Genomic DNA, 15809 nt, shown 5'->3' with positions numbered 1-15809 from the left:
CACCTTCACCAGCCACATGCCCGTGTTCTGCTTGGCGCCGGTGAGGTCCAGCTCGCCCTTGTCGCTCATGGCGGGGCAGCGGCCGGGCCGGGCCGGGCGCCGGACGAGACGAGCGCGGCAGCGGAACACACCCGGCACACGGCGGCCCGTGAGGGACAAACCTCCTCCGCCCGCACTGCACGGCGGGGTGGGCCCTCATGCGTCGGGGCCGCGGGTTCGAGTCCCCGCCCTGGAGGGGCCGTGGGAAGGGGCGGGAATCCCCCGCAGAAAGTTCCTGTGTCACCGGATAGCCTAGGTTCGAAGGCACCTGTAAGGATCATCGCATCCAACTCCCAGCCCTGCACAGGACGTGCCCAGATGTCACACCATGTGCCTGAGAGCATTGTCCAAAAGCTCCTTGAGCTCTGTCAGGCTTGGTGCTGTGCCCACTCCCGTGGGGAGCCTGTTCCAGTGCCCAACCACCCTCTGGGCAATGAACCTGTTCCTGATACCCAACCTGAACCTCCCCTGACACAGCTTCAGGCCGTTCCCTTGGGCCCTGTCACTGTCAGCACAGAGCAGAAATCAGTGCCTGCCCCTCCTCTTCCCCTGATGAGGAAGCTGTAACTGCAATGAGGGCTCCCCTCAGTCTCCTCCAATCTAAAGAGACCAAGGAACCTCAGCTGCTCCTCATACAGCATCCCCTCAAAGCCCTTCATCACCCCCATTGCCCTCCTTCGGATGCTCTCCAACAGCTTAATGTCTTTTTTACACTGCAGCGCCCAAAACCGCACACAGGTTTCAAGGTGAGGCAGCACCAGCGCAGAGTAGGAAGTTATTCCCTCCTGGTATCAGAAGAGTTATCCCGACATGCTGAAGAAAGACAGCACCATGTAAATGATCTAGAAGGACTGGAGGAGAAGCCTGGAGAGAGGAGGCACACCATGACAGTGCCTTTCTGTTTACGAGGGAAATGGTGGCTAGAGGAGCAGCTTCTGTGAAAGGGGTCAGAGGATCATGGTGTGCTCAAAAGCCACGAAAGTTAGAAAAACACAGCTGGTGAATCACTTCCTGGGAATAAAAAGTAAAGATTTAAGCTTAGCTTTCAAGAAAGAAAACTCATGAAGAAGTGTTGGAATAGGCTGTCCAAAGATAGGAGGGCATCTGAGACACTGAAAATGTCCTTGTCAGGAGAGAGAAAGTGCCTGCCCATCCTAGGTTGAGATGGGTGTATTTGGCTAAGAAAAACCCAAGTCCTTATTTTACAGCTGTCACTGTCTTTGGGGAAGTTTTCCCCCTTTGCAGGTTAACTTTGTTATCTCCCTTCTATCCACTATGGGCACAAGAAAGACATGGACATGCTGGAGACACTGGCACGGGTTGCCCAGAGAAGTTGTGGATGCCCCATCCCTGGCAGTGTTCAAGGCCAGGTTTGCCAGGGCTCTGAGCAGCCTGGTCTAATGGAAGGTGTCCCTCTCCACTGCAGAGGGTTTGAACTAGATGATTTTTAAGGTCCTTTCCAATCCAAACTGCTCTATAAGTCTATGGCATGGAAAGCATTTTGTTATCTTCTCTTTTTACTTTATCCTTTTACTGAGATGTAGCCCTTTGATTTGCCTCCTCTTATACTAAATAACTTCAGTTTGTTCAATTCTGTCTCATAGGTCTATTCTCTAGACCTCTGGCTATGTCCATTGCTCTCTGAATTGCCCCCAGTACAAGTTTACATCCTCTTTGAAGTCTGATTGCTCAATGATGAAGGTTGTACTCCATCTGAGTCTGTACCAGCAGCAAGCAGAGGGTATTTTCTGGTACAATATGCAGGAAATTGCTCATCTGGCTCATAAAAAATGATCTCAGTATTATATCTCAGATATAAGAGTCTGCCTTTCTAATTATAGGCAATCATCTAGGTAACCAAGGAGGACAACATTTTTATATGTATCTGAAGCAATAATGGCTAACACTGAACTATTATATTGACTAGGGTAAGTCACATTTAAAATTAATTGCAATTTAAAATTGCTTTTGTTTTTACATTTGAACTGTGTTTTTCTGCAGAACTCATCTCGGAGGGTGGATAGATCTTATACTGTTAGTCAACTTCCACTGAAAATGCAGTTTTCTTTAAGACAACCTTACATAGACCTACTAAAGGCTCCTCAAATGCTACAAAAAATGGTAGTGGGTGCATCTCAACAGTAGTAAGACCAGCCCCATTTTCTGGGACTGTGTCACCCCCAAATATTGTAGGTCTAAGACCCTTTGGTTTTGTTCACCTGGAAAAAGAGTGGATCTACACAGACAAACACTATTGCTTTACAGTCTGCTTTGGATCCTGCTCATAGGATCATAGAACAGTTTGGGTTGAAAGGGACCTTAAAGACCATCTAATTCCAAACCCCCTGCCCTGGGAAGGGACACTTGCCACTAGACCGGGTTGCTCAGGTCCAACCAGGTTCCATCCAACCTGGCTTTGAACACGTCTAGGCATAAGGCATCCACAATTTCTCTGGATGATTTGTTCCAATGTTTCACTACCCTCATTTGGAAACATTCCTTTCTGATGTCCAATCTAAACCCACCCTCTTTGAAACCATTGCACCTTGTCCTTTCATTACAAGCCCTGAATAAAAAGTGTCTCTCTCTCTTTCTTGTGAGCCCCTTTAATGTACTGAAAGGCTGCAAAAATATCTCCTTGGGACTTCTGCTTTTCCAGGCTGAATATGCCCAAGTCTCTCAGCCTGTCTTCATAAGAGAAGTGCTCCAGCCCTCTAACCATTTTAGTTCCTTTCCTCCAGATCTTATCCGACAGGTCAGTGTCTGCCTTGTGCTGGGAACACCAGGGCTAGATGCAGTACTCCAGGAGGGATCTCAAATGTTCCCCTGGGATAAACACTGAATTAACAACAAAATTGTCCCTCTACCACTGCTCCCAGATCAGTCTGTGTACTCAGATCACATGCACCACCACGTTTCACAAGAAAAAAGCAGTGGAATGGATGTCTCTAACAGGGGTGACATTTGCAGCAAAGCAGCATCACGGGGGCTCAGATGGGCCTGTGCTCCACCAGATGGAAGGAAAGGAGCTCCACTTGCAGAGAGCCCAGCAGCAGGTGACAGGAGCATGGCTGACCACCTCAGGACTCCTTAGGGAGGGAATCCATGAGGAGTCATCACTCGTATTCCATGTGTAAATGACAATAGCAAAAACCTCTGTAAAAGCCTGACAATTGGAGTGGCTCAGCTGGCAACCCAGAGGGGAAGGCGACCAGGCAGAGATCTTTCCTGGCTTCCTCCAGGCAGCCTTTCCATAGCTGTTTCCATGGAAACTGAATTTAAAGGGACAACAAGCAGGGAAAAGTGCGCATTTTCATTAATTCCTCATTTAAAATCTCAACCTTGTGTTTGCCGGGGACACGTTTAGTGCCATGGAGGAGGACCCAGGGGCCAGCTGTTGAGCTGCAGAGCTGTGTGTTAGTCACCCATTTTCTTCTTGCTTGCATGGAAATAGATGTGTCTGAGAAGAGAGATGGCCAAATTGAGACTTACACAGCCTTTCATTTTTATTTTCCCCTTGTCCTATTAGGTGAGATGAAGAGTTGAGAGCATCATCAGCAGCCACACAGAATTTCTGTTCAAATGTTTTAGGAACAGGCTAATTGATGCAGCCTGGTGGTAGTTGGTGAAAATCAGCTCAGCGGAAGATGCAAAAAGCCTGATGCTGCCCTGTTGAAGGTGATGGGAGTTTTGCATTTAGGAACCCATGTGCCTTCCTCAAAGCCCAGCAAGAACTAGTGAAGATGTGCTCCTGGGAGCTGGTGTTCCCACAAGGTATCAGTGATGGACAACATCAGAGAGGATTCCATGTGCTGGAGGAGGTGAGTGCTGCCTGTATTCTGAATACCTGAATTTTCAGTCAGCGAAGACCTCATAGACTTATGAGGATGCCAGAAAAACTCAAACTTAAATCTCAAAACTACCATTATTGTTTGAACTGCTTTAGTAAACTTTTGCCATCTTCAACTGTAATGCATCATTCTCTCGTTTGTGGTGCAGTTGGTCTGTGTAAGCTGGAAAAAAAGAGAAGAAATAATCTGCAAAGACAAAAAGAACATCTGGGCAGATCATTATTATTTATTTTCAAATAAGAGAAAATAAATTCTGTGTAACTTACTCCAAAACAGGGTATGGCCCATCAAGCTGCATATCTATTTCCTGAGGCAGCAAAGTATTCCCAGTGTGTCTTTTTAAGACAAAAATATATGTTGGAGCTTTTGTGTTTTCAAACTGCTTTTGAGCAACATGTTAATAACAGACTTGTTTACTCCAAGCTGTTCTGTGGCAGAGAGTTGGAAAACATCAACCACAGGGCTGAGCTCCTATTTCAGTAAAATCCTAGGCAGTATGAAATCTTCAACATGGCATTTCTGCTGCAAAACACAACACAAAAAGGCACTTCTGAACAGCTGGCAGCCTTCATTCATTCATTTATAATTTTTAATTCTTTCTATATATTTACAGCCACACATTTTTATCTATGCTATATATTGGAGAATACTTAGTTTTCACAGTAATGGCACTGCGCCTCTGCTTGCAGTTCCAACCCATACCATGTCTTCCATCATATTGACAGTGTGCAGTAAATGTGGCTGTAGGCAGCTTGTATTCCTGCTTATTAGGATTTTCACCATATCAAGGAAGGAGTGGGAGTGGGGGAAGAGAGAAAATTGAAAGATGCAACTGCAAATTATTTTTTTCAAAGGAAGAAAACACTTGTCAGACAATTTCAGATACTTGGTTTAAACCTAATTTAAAATATTTTTTTTAATGACTATAAAATCGGCATTATCTTTTTAACTCAAGGTACTTTTTGTGCCTCTCATGCATAAAAAAATATTATCTAGCCTTTTTCACCATTGTCTCTCAAGAAGGAGCTTTAAGCATGCAACATTTTCAACCTAGTAATAGTACAAAGGTAATGTGAGGCTTCAGCAACTTGTAACTTTCTAAAGTGCCTTTTCATTGTAGGTGTATAGAAAATGTTATATAGAACTTCTGCACTCCTTGATATTTTTTCTGGTCTTCTTCTTGAGTAATGTACTACCTCAGCACAAAAGGTCAGCAGCATCTATAGTCGCTCATCTCCTGAACTTTCCACTAATGAGCTGGTGAAGAGCAAGGCATATTCTCTGCAGCTACTGAAAGAAAATGTTTCAATGGATTTATTTCCCTTATGTTATAATTTAACAAACTTGATTCTATGCCACTGATAGTCCCCTTATTTTGTAGGTATAGGCAATGCACAGTCACCAAGGTATGTTATTGATGCATAAATTATCTCCTAATGAACTACTGTTTTGCAGAGGGAGCTTCCAATGAGACTAGGAGAAGGCTGTGTGACTAAACTGAGCAAAAACAACATTATTGACCAGAAGAACAAATCTACAATGTTCCTAAAGAAAAACAGGGCACTTCTATTGGAAAGTTTGCCAGCCTGAAAGCATAGACAGGTGTATATAATTTTGAGATCGTGTGTACATATAAATGCAACAAAGGCATCTAGTTTGTGGATGTCACTGCTTCAGAGGTGATCACTCTGGGACTCTTCAATGCCACATGTGTCACTGCTGTCATTAAAGGAAATGAACCACATGCTGTGCATCTAACCTCGTGTCCCACCCTTGCACCTAGCTGTAGCTCAGCCACAACAGCACCTCACAACAAATTCTCACTGAGATAATTAACTGGGGATATCAGAGGTGTCTGCTTCATTACTGCTGTGTGCTGCCTGCGGGTTCCCTCCAACGTTTTTCCACCTAATGGCCTTTGCTGATAACTCACTTTTTTCCTATGTGCTGCTTGTTGGCACTTCTCTAAAACAGTGCTAATGATCTAATAAATATGATTATGCAAAAGTGGTTTGTCTCCTTTCAGCATAAGCTAACAATGCTATTAGAGACCAGAGGAAAATACATTCTCTTTGACACAAAGAACAGCTTTTCCACCAAATTGAAATAAATAAGCTGGAATGAGTAGCAAGTGTTACAGACCTGCAATTGGATCATATTTTACTGGATTTCTATTGATGGATGAGGTTAAATAAGGTCTGAAATTTTGCCTTCTAGTTAATTGTTATGGTGTAAACATGAAAAGAAAAGGAACAGAAATGACATTTCAGTCAGTGGGAGGAAAATAAACAGAAAAGGAACCAAGGAAAACAGAAAATAAAACCAGTGAGATTAAGAAAATCCAATGAGTACACAGGGGCCAAATGGTCATGAGAGAGACAGAGACCACAGATAGTCCTGATGGCCTCATGTTGTTTCATTTTATCTTCTGGCAAATGGCACATGGGGCTGCGGGGGAAGAAATAGAGTAATTCTAGGATTATTTATTATCAGAGACCATTTCTTGATAGCCTGCTTTTTGTTGAAAAGTGCAGACTTACCACTGAGAATACTTTCTCCCAGAGACTGAGCATTTGGCAGCAGCAGCCCTCAAATCAGCACTTGCAGCTTGCGGGATATGTCCTCCTCCCTCCTGAAACTCACTCCCTGTTTCACATGCACTTGTCATTTCTGCAGTCCCCACATGAGCAGGTCAACTCTTCATTTCATATATGTGGATGAGTCACTGAAGCTTTTTCTAACAAAGCTGAATGTTAACCTCTTTGTTAAAATACCTGAACTTTCTTTGTTCACATGGAGAATTTCTTGGGTGAAAGAGAAAGTATCTTTCTAACAATGCTAAGAATAAAGAAGTGTGATTTCTCTTCCACTGGAATCTCTTTTGACTGACTTTGAGTCCTTGTTTTGGCTGAGATAGGCTTTTCCCTCATTATTAGTCTTAGGTATTAATACTGTGTTAATAGATGTATAACATTTTTCAACATGTAGAGTGCTGAAACTGAAAAAGAGAAATACATAATGATTTTCTCACCATGTGGAGAGATGAGTAGCAGATTCAAGATTAAATTTCTTTGTTTTGCTTTCCTTGACCTTTTGTTCTGATCTCAGTGACATATCAACCATGCTTCTGCTGAAGAAAACCAAGACATCAGAAGTAACTTGTGCCTGCCAGCTCATCGTGCACATTCAAGGCATACAGAATCCTTTGCAGAAGGGAGCCCACTGCTATATTAGAAAGGAGAACAACACAAAATCATTGAGATGACTGCTCAATAAAACTCAGCTTTTGAAAATCAAGGCAGGTCACGTGAAGTGTCCGTGCACCTTGGTGAATTGTAAGTTTGGCATGACGTCCATTTTGAGCACTTGTGGCGAAGTCATTTTCCCTCTTGTAAAACACTGTTGATTGAACCACAATTATGGTTTTGATGGGGGACTTTGAACTGGCCTGTTGGAGTAGCAGGCGATTGCACACAAAGAGAAGCAAATGTGCAAAGAATGGGTAGAAATTTCCTTTGGGTACAATATGTACTTAGCTGACATGCCTGTGCAGAACAAAAGGCCTGGATATTAAACCATCCGTTGCCTCTGCTGAGCAACAGTGCAAATTACTTCTGACAGCCATTAAGAGATGCTTCAGTCAGGCACCCATAACCGTACAGCTCTTCACTAGAAAATTTGCTGATATTTTGAAAACATTGTGATATTTCACTAATCTCAGAAATCCTTGACAACTTATCAAAGATAAGAGTCGATGTCTCCGCACTGGTAATTACTCCTCTAACCTGCTAGAGAAAGTGCCAGATATTCACCTTCCCCTTAGGAGATGTGAAGTCTCTGGCAGATAATAACATCTTTTTAAGTTATTTAGAGCAATTGTCCATTCTGATCCTCTCCAATAATGTAGTTTCTGAAAGCTGCTTTTGAGAGTGCCGGGAGAGTGCTGGCTGGTAGCGGATTTCCATTTTTCCACTGTTGTTAGTCTTTGCTTGTAAACTGTGACCCAAAATAGAAACAAGAGTGTTGTTTGAACAGCCAATATTTGCTATGAAGAAAGTGGCTCAACAAGTAGGGGCAGATCCCACAGCCTCTGCTCGAGTGAGTCATCTCCCTGCACACAAGTGGTGCTGCCAAGTTCAATGAGCCTGTCTGTGCAAGGCTCGAGGATCAGACTCATCAGCCTCCCGTTATCCATGGCATGGGGACTAGGATGTGGATGGCTTTTGCATTGCTGATCCTCTGCATATTTGTGCACGGGTTTGCGACTATACTCTCAGTGAGTGAGAGTGTGTTGAGGGAAAAATGCAAAAAAGGTGAAAATCAGCAGAAAATTACAAGGCATATTCCCCTATTTAAACAGAGTCCATAAAAGTTAATATGCCACTGCAAAAAGTACTGCATTGAATATAAAAATGATTCCTTGAAAGAGTCATTGTAATTGCAAAGTCAAGTAGCCAAACATTAAAAAGGCCAAAGTTTAGGCTGCTCATACCCCAATATTTCTGTGTTTCTATGTTTCTGTATTATAATAGAGCCTTGAATGTCATGACTACATAGCATTAGCTTGTTTTTCTATGGGAAGGAAGCCCTTGGGGTCACGTTGTCTCTGTAGGTGCCTGCTTGACAGTGGCTCTCTCCCTAACTTTTGAAACCATCCATCACTTTCACCCAAAGCCTAAAGGTACTATACTGCCATAAATCTATAGAAATTAGAGGTCCAGTTGAGGAAAGAGATGCTGCTAGAGATGCAGTGAGAGAGAACAAGAGCAGTGTAAACCCAGCCCTTAAGAGCTAACGGAGCAACCTGAGGGAGGAGAATGCTTAAAATACTACAGGTATGAGAAATGCCTCAGCTGGTCTCATGCTTTATTAAAACCTTGGCCACAGTCAAAGTTTAGCTACTCTTTTCTCTAAATGGGATAAATATGTATGGTGGTGATTCTCCTTCCAAAGGTTATCCTGCAGGCTGAGTTTCTGCTGGTCCCAGAACTACTCGCTCTTCTGCTTTGCTCAGTCCCACACTGTCAGCATTTCCCATGGGGGCATTGCTGCAGCATTGGCTTGGCCCACACTGTGGGGATTCCCTCATCCTCTGCCCTGCTTGCTGCCTTCCATGAGCAATGCTCCTTCTCCAAGCCGTCTCTGAAGGTCTCAGGATGCCTGGCTTCAAGGAGAAGAGATTCAAGTCTTCTCCCACTGTGGAAATGTACAACAGTTATTACACAGCTGCCCTGGGAGCTATTGGGAGGATACACTGTCCCTCTCATGCAGTAAGTTGACAGTGAATGTACAAAATCCTGGGCGAGGGCAGTGCAGGTAGCAGTGTGGAGAGAGACTGGCCATGGTTAGGAGAAAACACAAGCAGTGACTGATAAGCAGTGGGTGAGATGGCAGACTGGAGTGCCTAAGCCTGAGCCTGTCCTCCTTCCTTGTTCTACAGATGGGAAACTGAGGCTCAGTGAAAGGGCAGCTTGAATGACGTTGCCCTTATGGAGAGGAGCCTCCGGAAGGAGTGCAGAGGTGTTTTTTCCAGGCAGGGGCTGAAAGAGTGAAGGGGGGTCTGAGCATTGAAGGAATTTGTAGCTGTGCGTCATTGTTGCTACTCAAAAGTGAGCATCTCTTTTAAATTTGTGCTAAAACCCCACTCTGTCCCGTGAAACAGAATTTAAGATCTTCTGTGAAGTATGTCATAGTGCTCTATTTTTTAGAAACCAGATCCAGTCCCTCCCTTGCTGCCCCTCCTATTTGCAGTCTATGAAGCCTTTTGGCATGTCAGTATTGTAAGAGCCAAAGGTTTCAAGATAAAGAATTTGATGTAGGTGTAATAGCTTTTCGGGAGCCAGCTAGTACATGTGAAGAAAGCAGATGAGTTTTGGGGCATGTACACTCCTCAGAAAAGATGAGGTGAATTTCAAACCTAACTTCATCTTGGGAGCAGTTGTTCTGGGTTTAATTAGACCTGTGTCTGAGTTAGACATCTGACAGCACCCGTGGAATATAAAGAGTATATTGGTGGTTATATCCTAGGGGGAAAAGAGGTGCAGGTAATTCGTAGAATAGTAGTAGCATGATGTAAAGCACTGGGAGATTGATAATTGGAAAAGGTGCAGAGAGAAGGATGGTAATGTGTACTAAAACATTAGTATTCGGGAAAGTAATGTGATACAGTTCCCAGATTTACCTCACAAAGATGTTGTAGAATTTTCTTTGAGAATCAGGGCTGGAAGATCAGAAATGGAACAAGTAAACCGTAAGAAATATAGCCTGTTGGAAGCACTTCATCCCTGCTGACTCTTTTGAAGAGTTAAAGACGGTATCTTTTGACAGGCTGAGAAAGAAGCTTTCTTTTGCCTTTGCAAAGTTGTGCCTAGTGCATTTCAAATTCCCAAGCATTTGGCAGATTTTCACTGTCTCGTATTAGCTGGTGAACCAAGAATTCCTCCTGGTGAAGAGTTTTTAATATGACTCTGTAACCAAGACTATTCAATTGCTAATTGAGAGGGTACAGCAGTCGAAATAGGATGATGCTTCAGCTGCCTGTATCATCTCACTTGCTATTGCTATTTGCACATCGGTGGAGATTTCTGCTTTTTCTGTGTGCTTAAACCCAGATGAGAGGATACAAGTTCGTTTGTCCATGTTCCAGGAGGTATCAATTTGTTGGCCTGTGCCCATCTCTGAGTGCTAGAGAAAATCACCACCAACTGGTGGGCAACCAGGCAGCTCCTTCCACACTCCATTTTCCAAGACCCTGATGAGCAGGGTTTGACAAACAGGTATAGGACAGAAATTTCACTGGTTGCCTCAGCTGATAGTTGTGATACATCATTTCATCTCAGAAGCTGACAAGGCAAAGTGAATCTCTCCACATCCTTCAAGAAAGCAGGCCATGAGATTCCTACTGGTCAGCTCAGCCTCACAAATGGAGAAGTCTGATCCTCTGGGGTGGACAGGTTCCTTGCTCACAGATCCACTCATCCTGCCATTGCTGCAGCCCCTATATGTGGAAGCAGACCTCAGCCAGCCTCCTTGCCTGGGGTACAGCATTGCCAGAGCAGGTCTTGGAAAGCAGCATCTTAGGCACCAACAAATTTCTTCTCAGCATTTGTGACCTGAGAGGGTTGAAGGCTTGTAGGTAGGGGTATATTTGGTAAACAAACAAACAAACAAACAAACAAACAAAACCCCAAAACAAACAAAAAAAAAACACACCACACCACAAAAAAATACTCCTTATTCTAGCAGGAATCCCAAATTTAAGTCCATATTCCAAAACAGGGCTTTTTAGTACACTGTGCTAGGAACTCTTCAATATTGGCAGTGCTGGGGTTTGTGCTTTGAAATAATCTAAAAAAGAAGTCATATTGGTGTGATCTTTTGTGACACAGAATCTTGTGGGTGAATCAGAGCTGACACCTGGAGCAGATAATGCCAGCTTGCAGGAAAGCTGCAAATACCTGGAAAGGAGGGCCTCCTGCTGCCAAGTTTTTCAGATAATGCTTGCATTTAGTATCGTTGCAGATCCCCTTCTGGGGAAAGGAGACTTATCCTGCTAGAGTATCAATACTGAGCAGAAACCTCCTAAAGACTTTCCCCCATAACCCTCAGCACTGGGGTGCTGGTCTGTTCTGGATTCTGCCCTAACAGCTCAGCCTGGCACTTGTGTCCCTCTCCCTGCTGAGGTCTCTGTTCTGAAAAGATGTTGTAGAGAAATGTTGAACCAGGGGCAGCAGCGGGGCCACAGCCTGGGAGTGTGTCCTGGGAGGGCTCTGTGGAAGGCTGTCATTTTTGGTGTGGGCTCCCTGCCAGTGCACAGCATGATAATGACAGGAAGAACTGCACAGAGTTCAGTGATGGCCTTAAGTTTCTCTGCTCCTGGGAACTCCCTTTGTGAACAATAATGCATACATCAAAGACCAAAGGATTAAAGTATTGCACTCAGTGCATGACTGTGGGCACATCCTCTCGCTCCTCTTTTCCTCTCTCGTGCTGGTTTTGAAGAGGCAATTAAAATCCAGTGACTTTTGTCACAAGTGGTGCAGAGGTCAATAGCACCTGACCCATGTGACTCCATACAAGAAGTGCCACTTGGTTCGGTGACAGCAGCCCAGCTCTCTCATGGTTGCCACAGAGACATAGTCTGAGCAGCCTTCGCTCCTTTATTTCCCTAGAAGATCCCAGGACAGGTTTGAGGAAACAGTCAAACCTAGCTGGTACGGATGCAAGCTGGAGAACTCATGGATCCTCTCAGACAAGCATACAAGGAAGGTCAGATCCATGTGGTGTGGGCACCAAAGAGCTGTGCATTGATGAAGTTCCTGGGCTCCTGAGTTGTTAACTCCAGTTGGAAAGCCACCTATGATAATTTTGAATTAGCTGGCTTCCAGCTGGCAGCGAGTCAGGAAGGTCCAGCTGCAGTGGGTGAATTCCTTGTTCCTGCCACTTTGCCTCAGTAGGCTCATGTGGAGGGCTGGAAGGTAAGAAATTACTAGCAGAGCAGCTGGGGTAACATATGGCATTTTGTGTGCGCTTTGTTTTCCACATCAGGCCCATTATTTGCATTCTGCTCACATTATGATAAAGGCTGAGCCTCACCTGGGTGGCAGAAGATGGAAGTTACCTTGGAAACAACAGGAACACCTTCATTGCTTCTAGTCAGCTTCCCCCTGGCTACAGGCTCTGTACACACCAGCAGCCAGCTGGTCTCCTTTTCCTGAAGTTGCTGGTTTTCCATTGTGCCTTTCCTCCCTTGATGGGAACCAATCACTTTGATTTGATTTGTCTGAACCTGGTGCTGTGGGGCATCAGATGGGGATTGGTGCTGCACTGGGAAGCAGCAGTAGGAGTTTGGCTTGCTTGCTTACACATAGCTCAGATGTCCCTCTAGGTCAGGCCAACACTTCACTGCCCTGACAGGAGAGGTACAAAGCAGCTGAACAGAAAAAAGGGAACTCCAAGCAGTGGAAAGGATCATTAAGCTTCCATGGCCTCAGCGTTAATGATGTGTGAAGCCCTGCAGAGGAGACACATGACCCTCTTGTGGGTCATGGAGAAACACCTAGAGGTATTTACAAGATGATGGGTATAAGGCTCATTGAGGAATGTGGTGGGAAAAAACGCTTTTGGGATTGTCTACAGCTTGTTTTGGAATGTTTTCCAAGGGCCGTGGGAATGTACAAGACTTAGTATGTTTGGGATGGATTAAAGTGGGGAAAGGAAGGAACTGAGGTGAATTGGAAACAAGCAATTGTGGGAAAAGAGTGTAAAAAGGGCAGGTCAGTGTGCTTGCTTGAGCCCTGCCTGCACTTGATCACTCCAATCTGTTCTGCATTCTCATTAAAACCTATTTTTATCTGGTTTAAACCAGAGTGTTCTTTCTGGTCTGAGTGGGTGTGTGTGAGCACAGCCAATGTGATGCTGGTCTGGTTGGCGAGCAGCAGAGGAGGGCTGAGTGGTGCAGCTGCAGCAGGGCTGCGAGCTGGGGGCTTGCTTGTCCAGGTACCAGCAAGGCTGGCTGAGAGACAGGTAAGGACAGAGAGAAGGTGTAATTTGCCCCAAACTGTCAAACTCCTGGCCAGGTGTCACAGGCTACAGCCCTATGAAGTGAAGCAAGTGGTTGCAATGTTAAGTGGCTGAGAGCCTGGGTCAGCCTTTTTTTCCCCACTTCCCTTCCTCTAGATCTGATAATAAGAATTGTTTTTGAATATTTATTTTTGGAATAATTATTTGGAAGAAGTCACAGCTGCATCTGCTCCTGCTGAAGTAACAGTTTGTGCTGCTGTCTCCTAGACATCTTAAATTCCCACTCTGAAAGAAAGACCTTGCTTTTTAAAACTAAGGCTTAATTTCCATGCTGATTCGAAATAGGTGTAATTTCAAAGAGCAATGGGACTTATTACAGGTTTAAGGACCAATGTAAGAAAACAGATGAACTGAACCAGTGGCTGTTGCAGTGACAGCCACTTTGGGAGGAACCAGAAGTGGCTGTTATGAAATAATCAGCTCTGCACAGGTAATGCCTCAGCCTTCATGCCATGTTTGAAAAGAACAGAAATGCCACATTTGTGTGAGATACTATTGTGGGTCACCACTTCCCATACATCTGCCAGAGCTGGAAGCATCAGAAAAATGCATTTCAGAGGTGCACAACAACAGGGAGCTGCAATTATGTTCCTCATCCATCTTTGTGAGCACATGAGAAACATTTGAAGAGTGTCTGAAAGACACTGCAGAACTTGTTAGGTTTTTTTCCCCCCAGCATATAAACCACTGCATGCAATTCATAAGGACAGGAAAACATATGCATGTCTTTTATTTGAGAATTAGGCAATTATGTAATTAGAAACTATATGCACTGCACACACGGCGGGTGGCAGGAGCTGGGGATGCATGCACAGAAAGTTTTCAGATTCTGATTTTTAATGCTGCATGACTCTTAAATCAACATGTGACTTGTAATTGGCTAGACAGAAATCGCAACAAATTTACATTTCAAAAAAACCAAAACAAGTCCCCAAGTTCAATTAGCCCAGGACTTTTGGAATCTTCTGGAGCTTTTAAAATCTTCTTTTATGTGAAAAATCCCCTTTTCTACTAGACAGAAATATATTAATGTTTCATCTCGGTGTTTCTTTCTGAAAGAAATATATTTCTACAATGCCATTTTGGTGCTATCAATATGATGCTATCAAAGCTCTAAATAAAACACATTTCTATTGCCATTGATTATTTGGGAAATGCATTTTATCCCAGGAAAGCAAACATGCACAGGACATCCACCAAATATCCATTCTGCAATAGCAAAAGCAAAAAATAACTCCACAAATAGTTGTTTACATTGGAAGAGCATAGACAGAGATTTTACCCAGGTATTACTGTATCACATTCTAACAAAATTTTCCATCTCAGACAGCATGGTAGCTCAATATATTTGTCCTGAAGAGACACACAGAGAAATCAGTAAGTTTTCTTGAAATGTCTATGCAGCTTTTAATTGTTACTTGGTAACAGCAAACTCAAAAGATTGTTTTTTGGTTCCTTTCCCTTTCTGTTTTGTTATTAACATATAAGGTTCCTTAAAATTCCTTCTAAACTCCCAATTTATCATATGCCTACCACAAAGCTTTCTTTTTATTGACTATACTATGAATTACACACCTATTTAACATTTCAGAAGAGGGAGACCTCACTCTTGAGCAGAAATGTTCAACACCAGTACAAATAAAGGACGCCTATGCCAGCCCAAATCAAAGGCAATCACACTAAAATCTAGGCTGGTAGACTTTTCACATCCAGGAAAACTTCTCTGACATTTTTACAAAATGGAATTTCCTGATATGCCTGGAGTCCGTATGGTGTGACATGGGCTGGCACTGCAGAATAGCAACAGCATAAATTAAATCCACGTTGAGAGCTGCTTACCAGAAACACTGCATAGTAATTACGGTGAAGATTCTCAGTGAAATAGATCCTGGTTTTTCAAATAAGATTCTGAAAAAAAACACCTCCTAACATTTCAGCAGAAAAGCTTTACGACTTGTCCAAATTGTAGATGTCTCATCTTTTCCCATGAAAGCTTACAGAACTTGTAATTTACTGAGTTACTGCTTGTTCTAATGAGTATTTGAGGGGATGGCTTGGCATGAGTAAGAGACGAGTTTGTGTATGAATTCAGTTCAAAGGTTCATGCAATTTACACAAAGTAATGAAAAGCTTAACTTGAACTCTCAACAACTCCACTTTCCTCCACCTCAAGTTCATAACCCTGATATCATCAAGTCTTTATGAAGCTGCTGCAGGGTGGGGGAAAAAAAAAAAAAAAAAAAGAGTCAAAAACAAGCTCCCAACTTGCACCAAGGCTCCACTAACTAGAACCATGGGTCCCACAGATGGAAGAGTAGTGCACAATGGGAAAGGGGC

The 15809-nt window shown here is 43.7% G+C and overlaps 1 protein-coding gene and 1 long non-coding RNA gene across 2 annotated transcripts in view; one reads left to right on the top strand and one right to left on the bottom strand.

Annotated features, from left to right (window-relative positions):
* GTF2F2 (general transcription factor IIF subunit 2) overlaps window positions 1-192 on the bottom strand; it is a 78061-nt gene extending 77869 nt beyond the window's left edge. Inside the window, exon 1 of the mRNA XM_030272280.4 lies at window positions 4-192. Coding sequence (XP_030128140.1) covers window positions 4-69 — 66 coding nt within the window. The 5' untranslated portion in view covers window positions 70-192. The remainder of the gene's footprint in view (window positions 1-3) is intronic.
* A 3121-nt stretch (window positions 193-3313) lies between these two features.
* On the top strand, window positions 3314-5553 carry LOC115495189 (uncharacterized). Its single transcript, XR_003960303.4, has 3 exons — window positions 3314-3455; window positions 3569-3860; window positions 5346-5553. It is a non-coding gene; the product is annotated as an uncharacterized lncRNA (long non-coding RNA).
* Window positions 5554-15809: the final 10256 nt, after the last annotated feature.

This window comes from Taeniopygia guttata, chromosome 1 (genome assembly GCF_048771995.1).
Source record: "Taeniopygia guttata chromosome 1, bTaeGut7.mat, whole genome shotgun sequence".
Taxonomy (NCBI): Eukaryota; Metazoa; Chordata; class Aves; order Passeriformes; family Estrildidae; genus Taeniopygia; species Taeniopygia guttata.
This window is presented reverse-complemented; position numbering and strand designations above follow the sequence as displayed.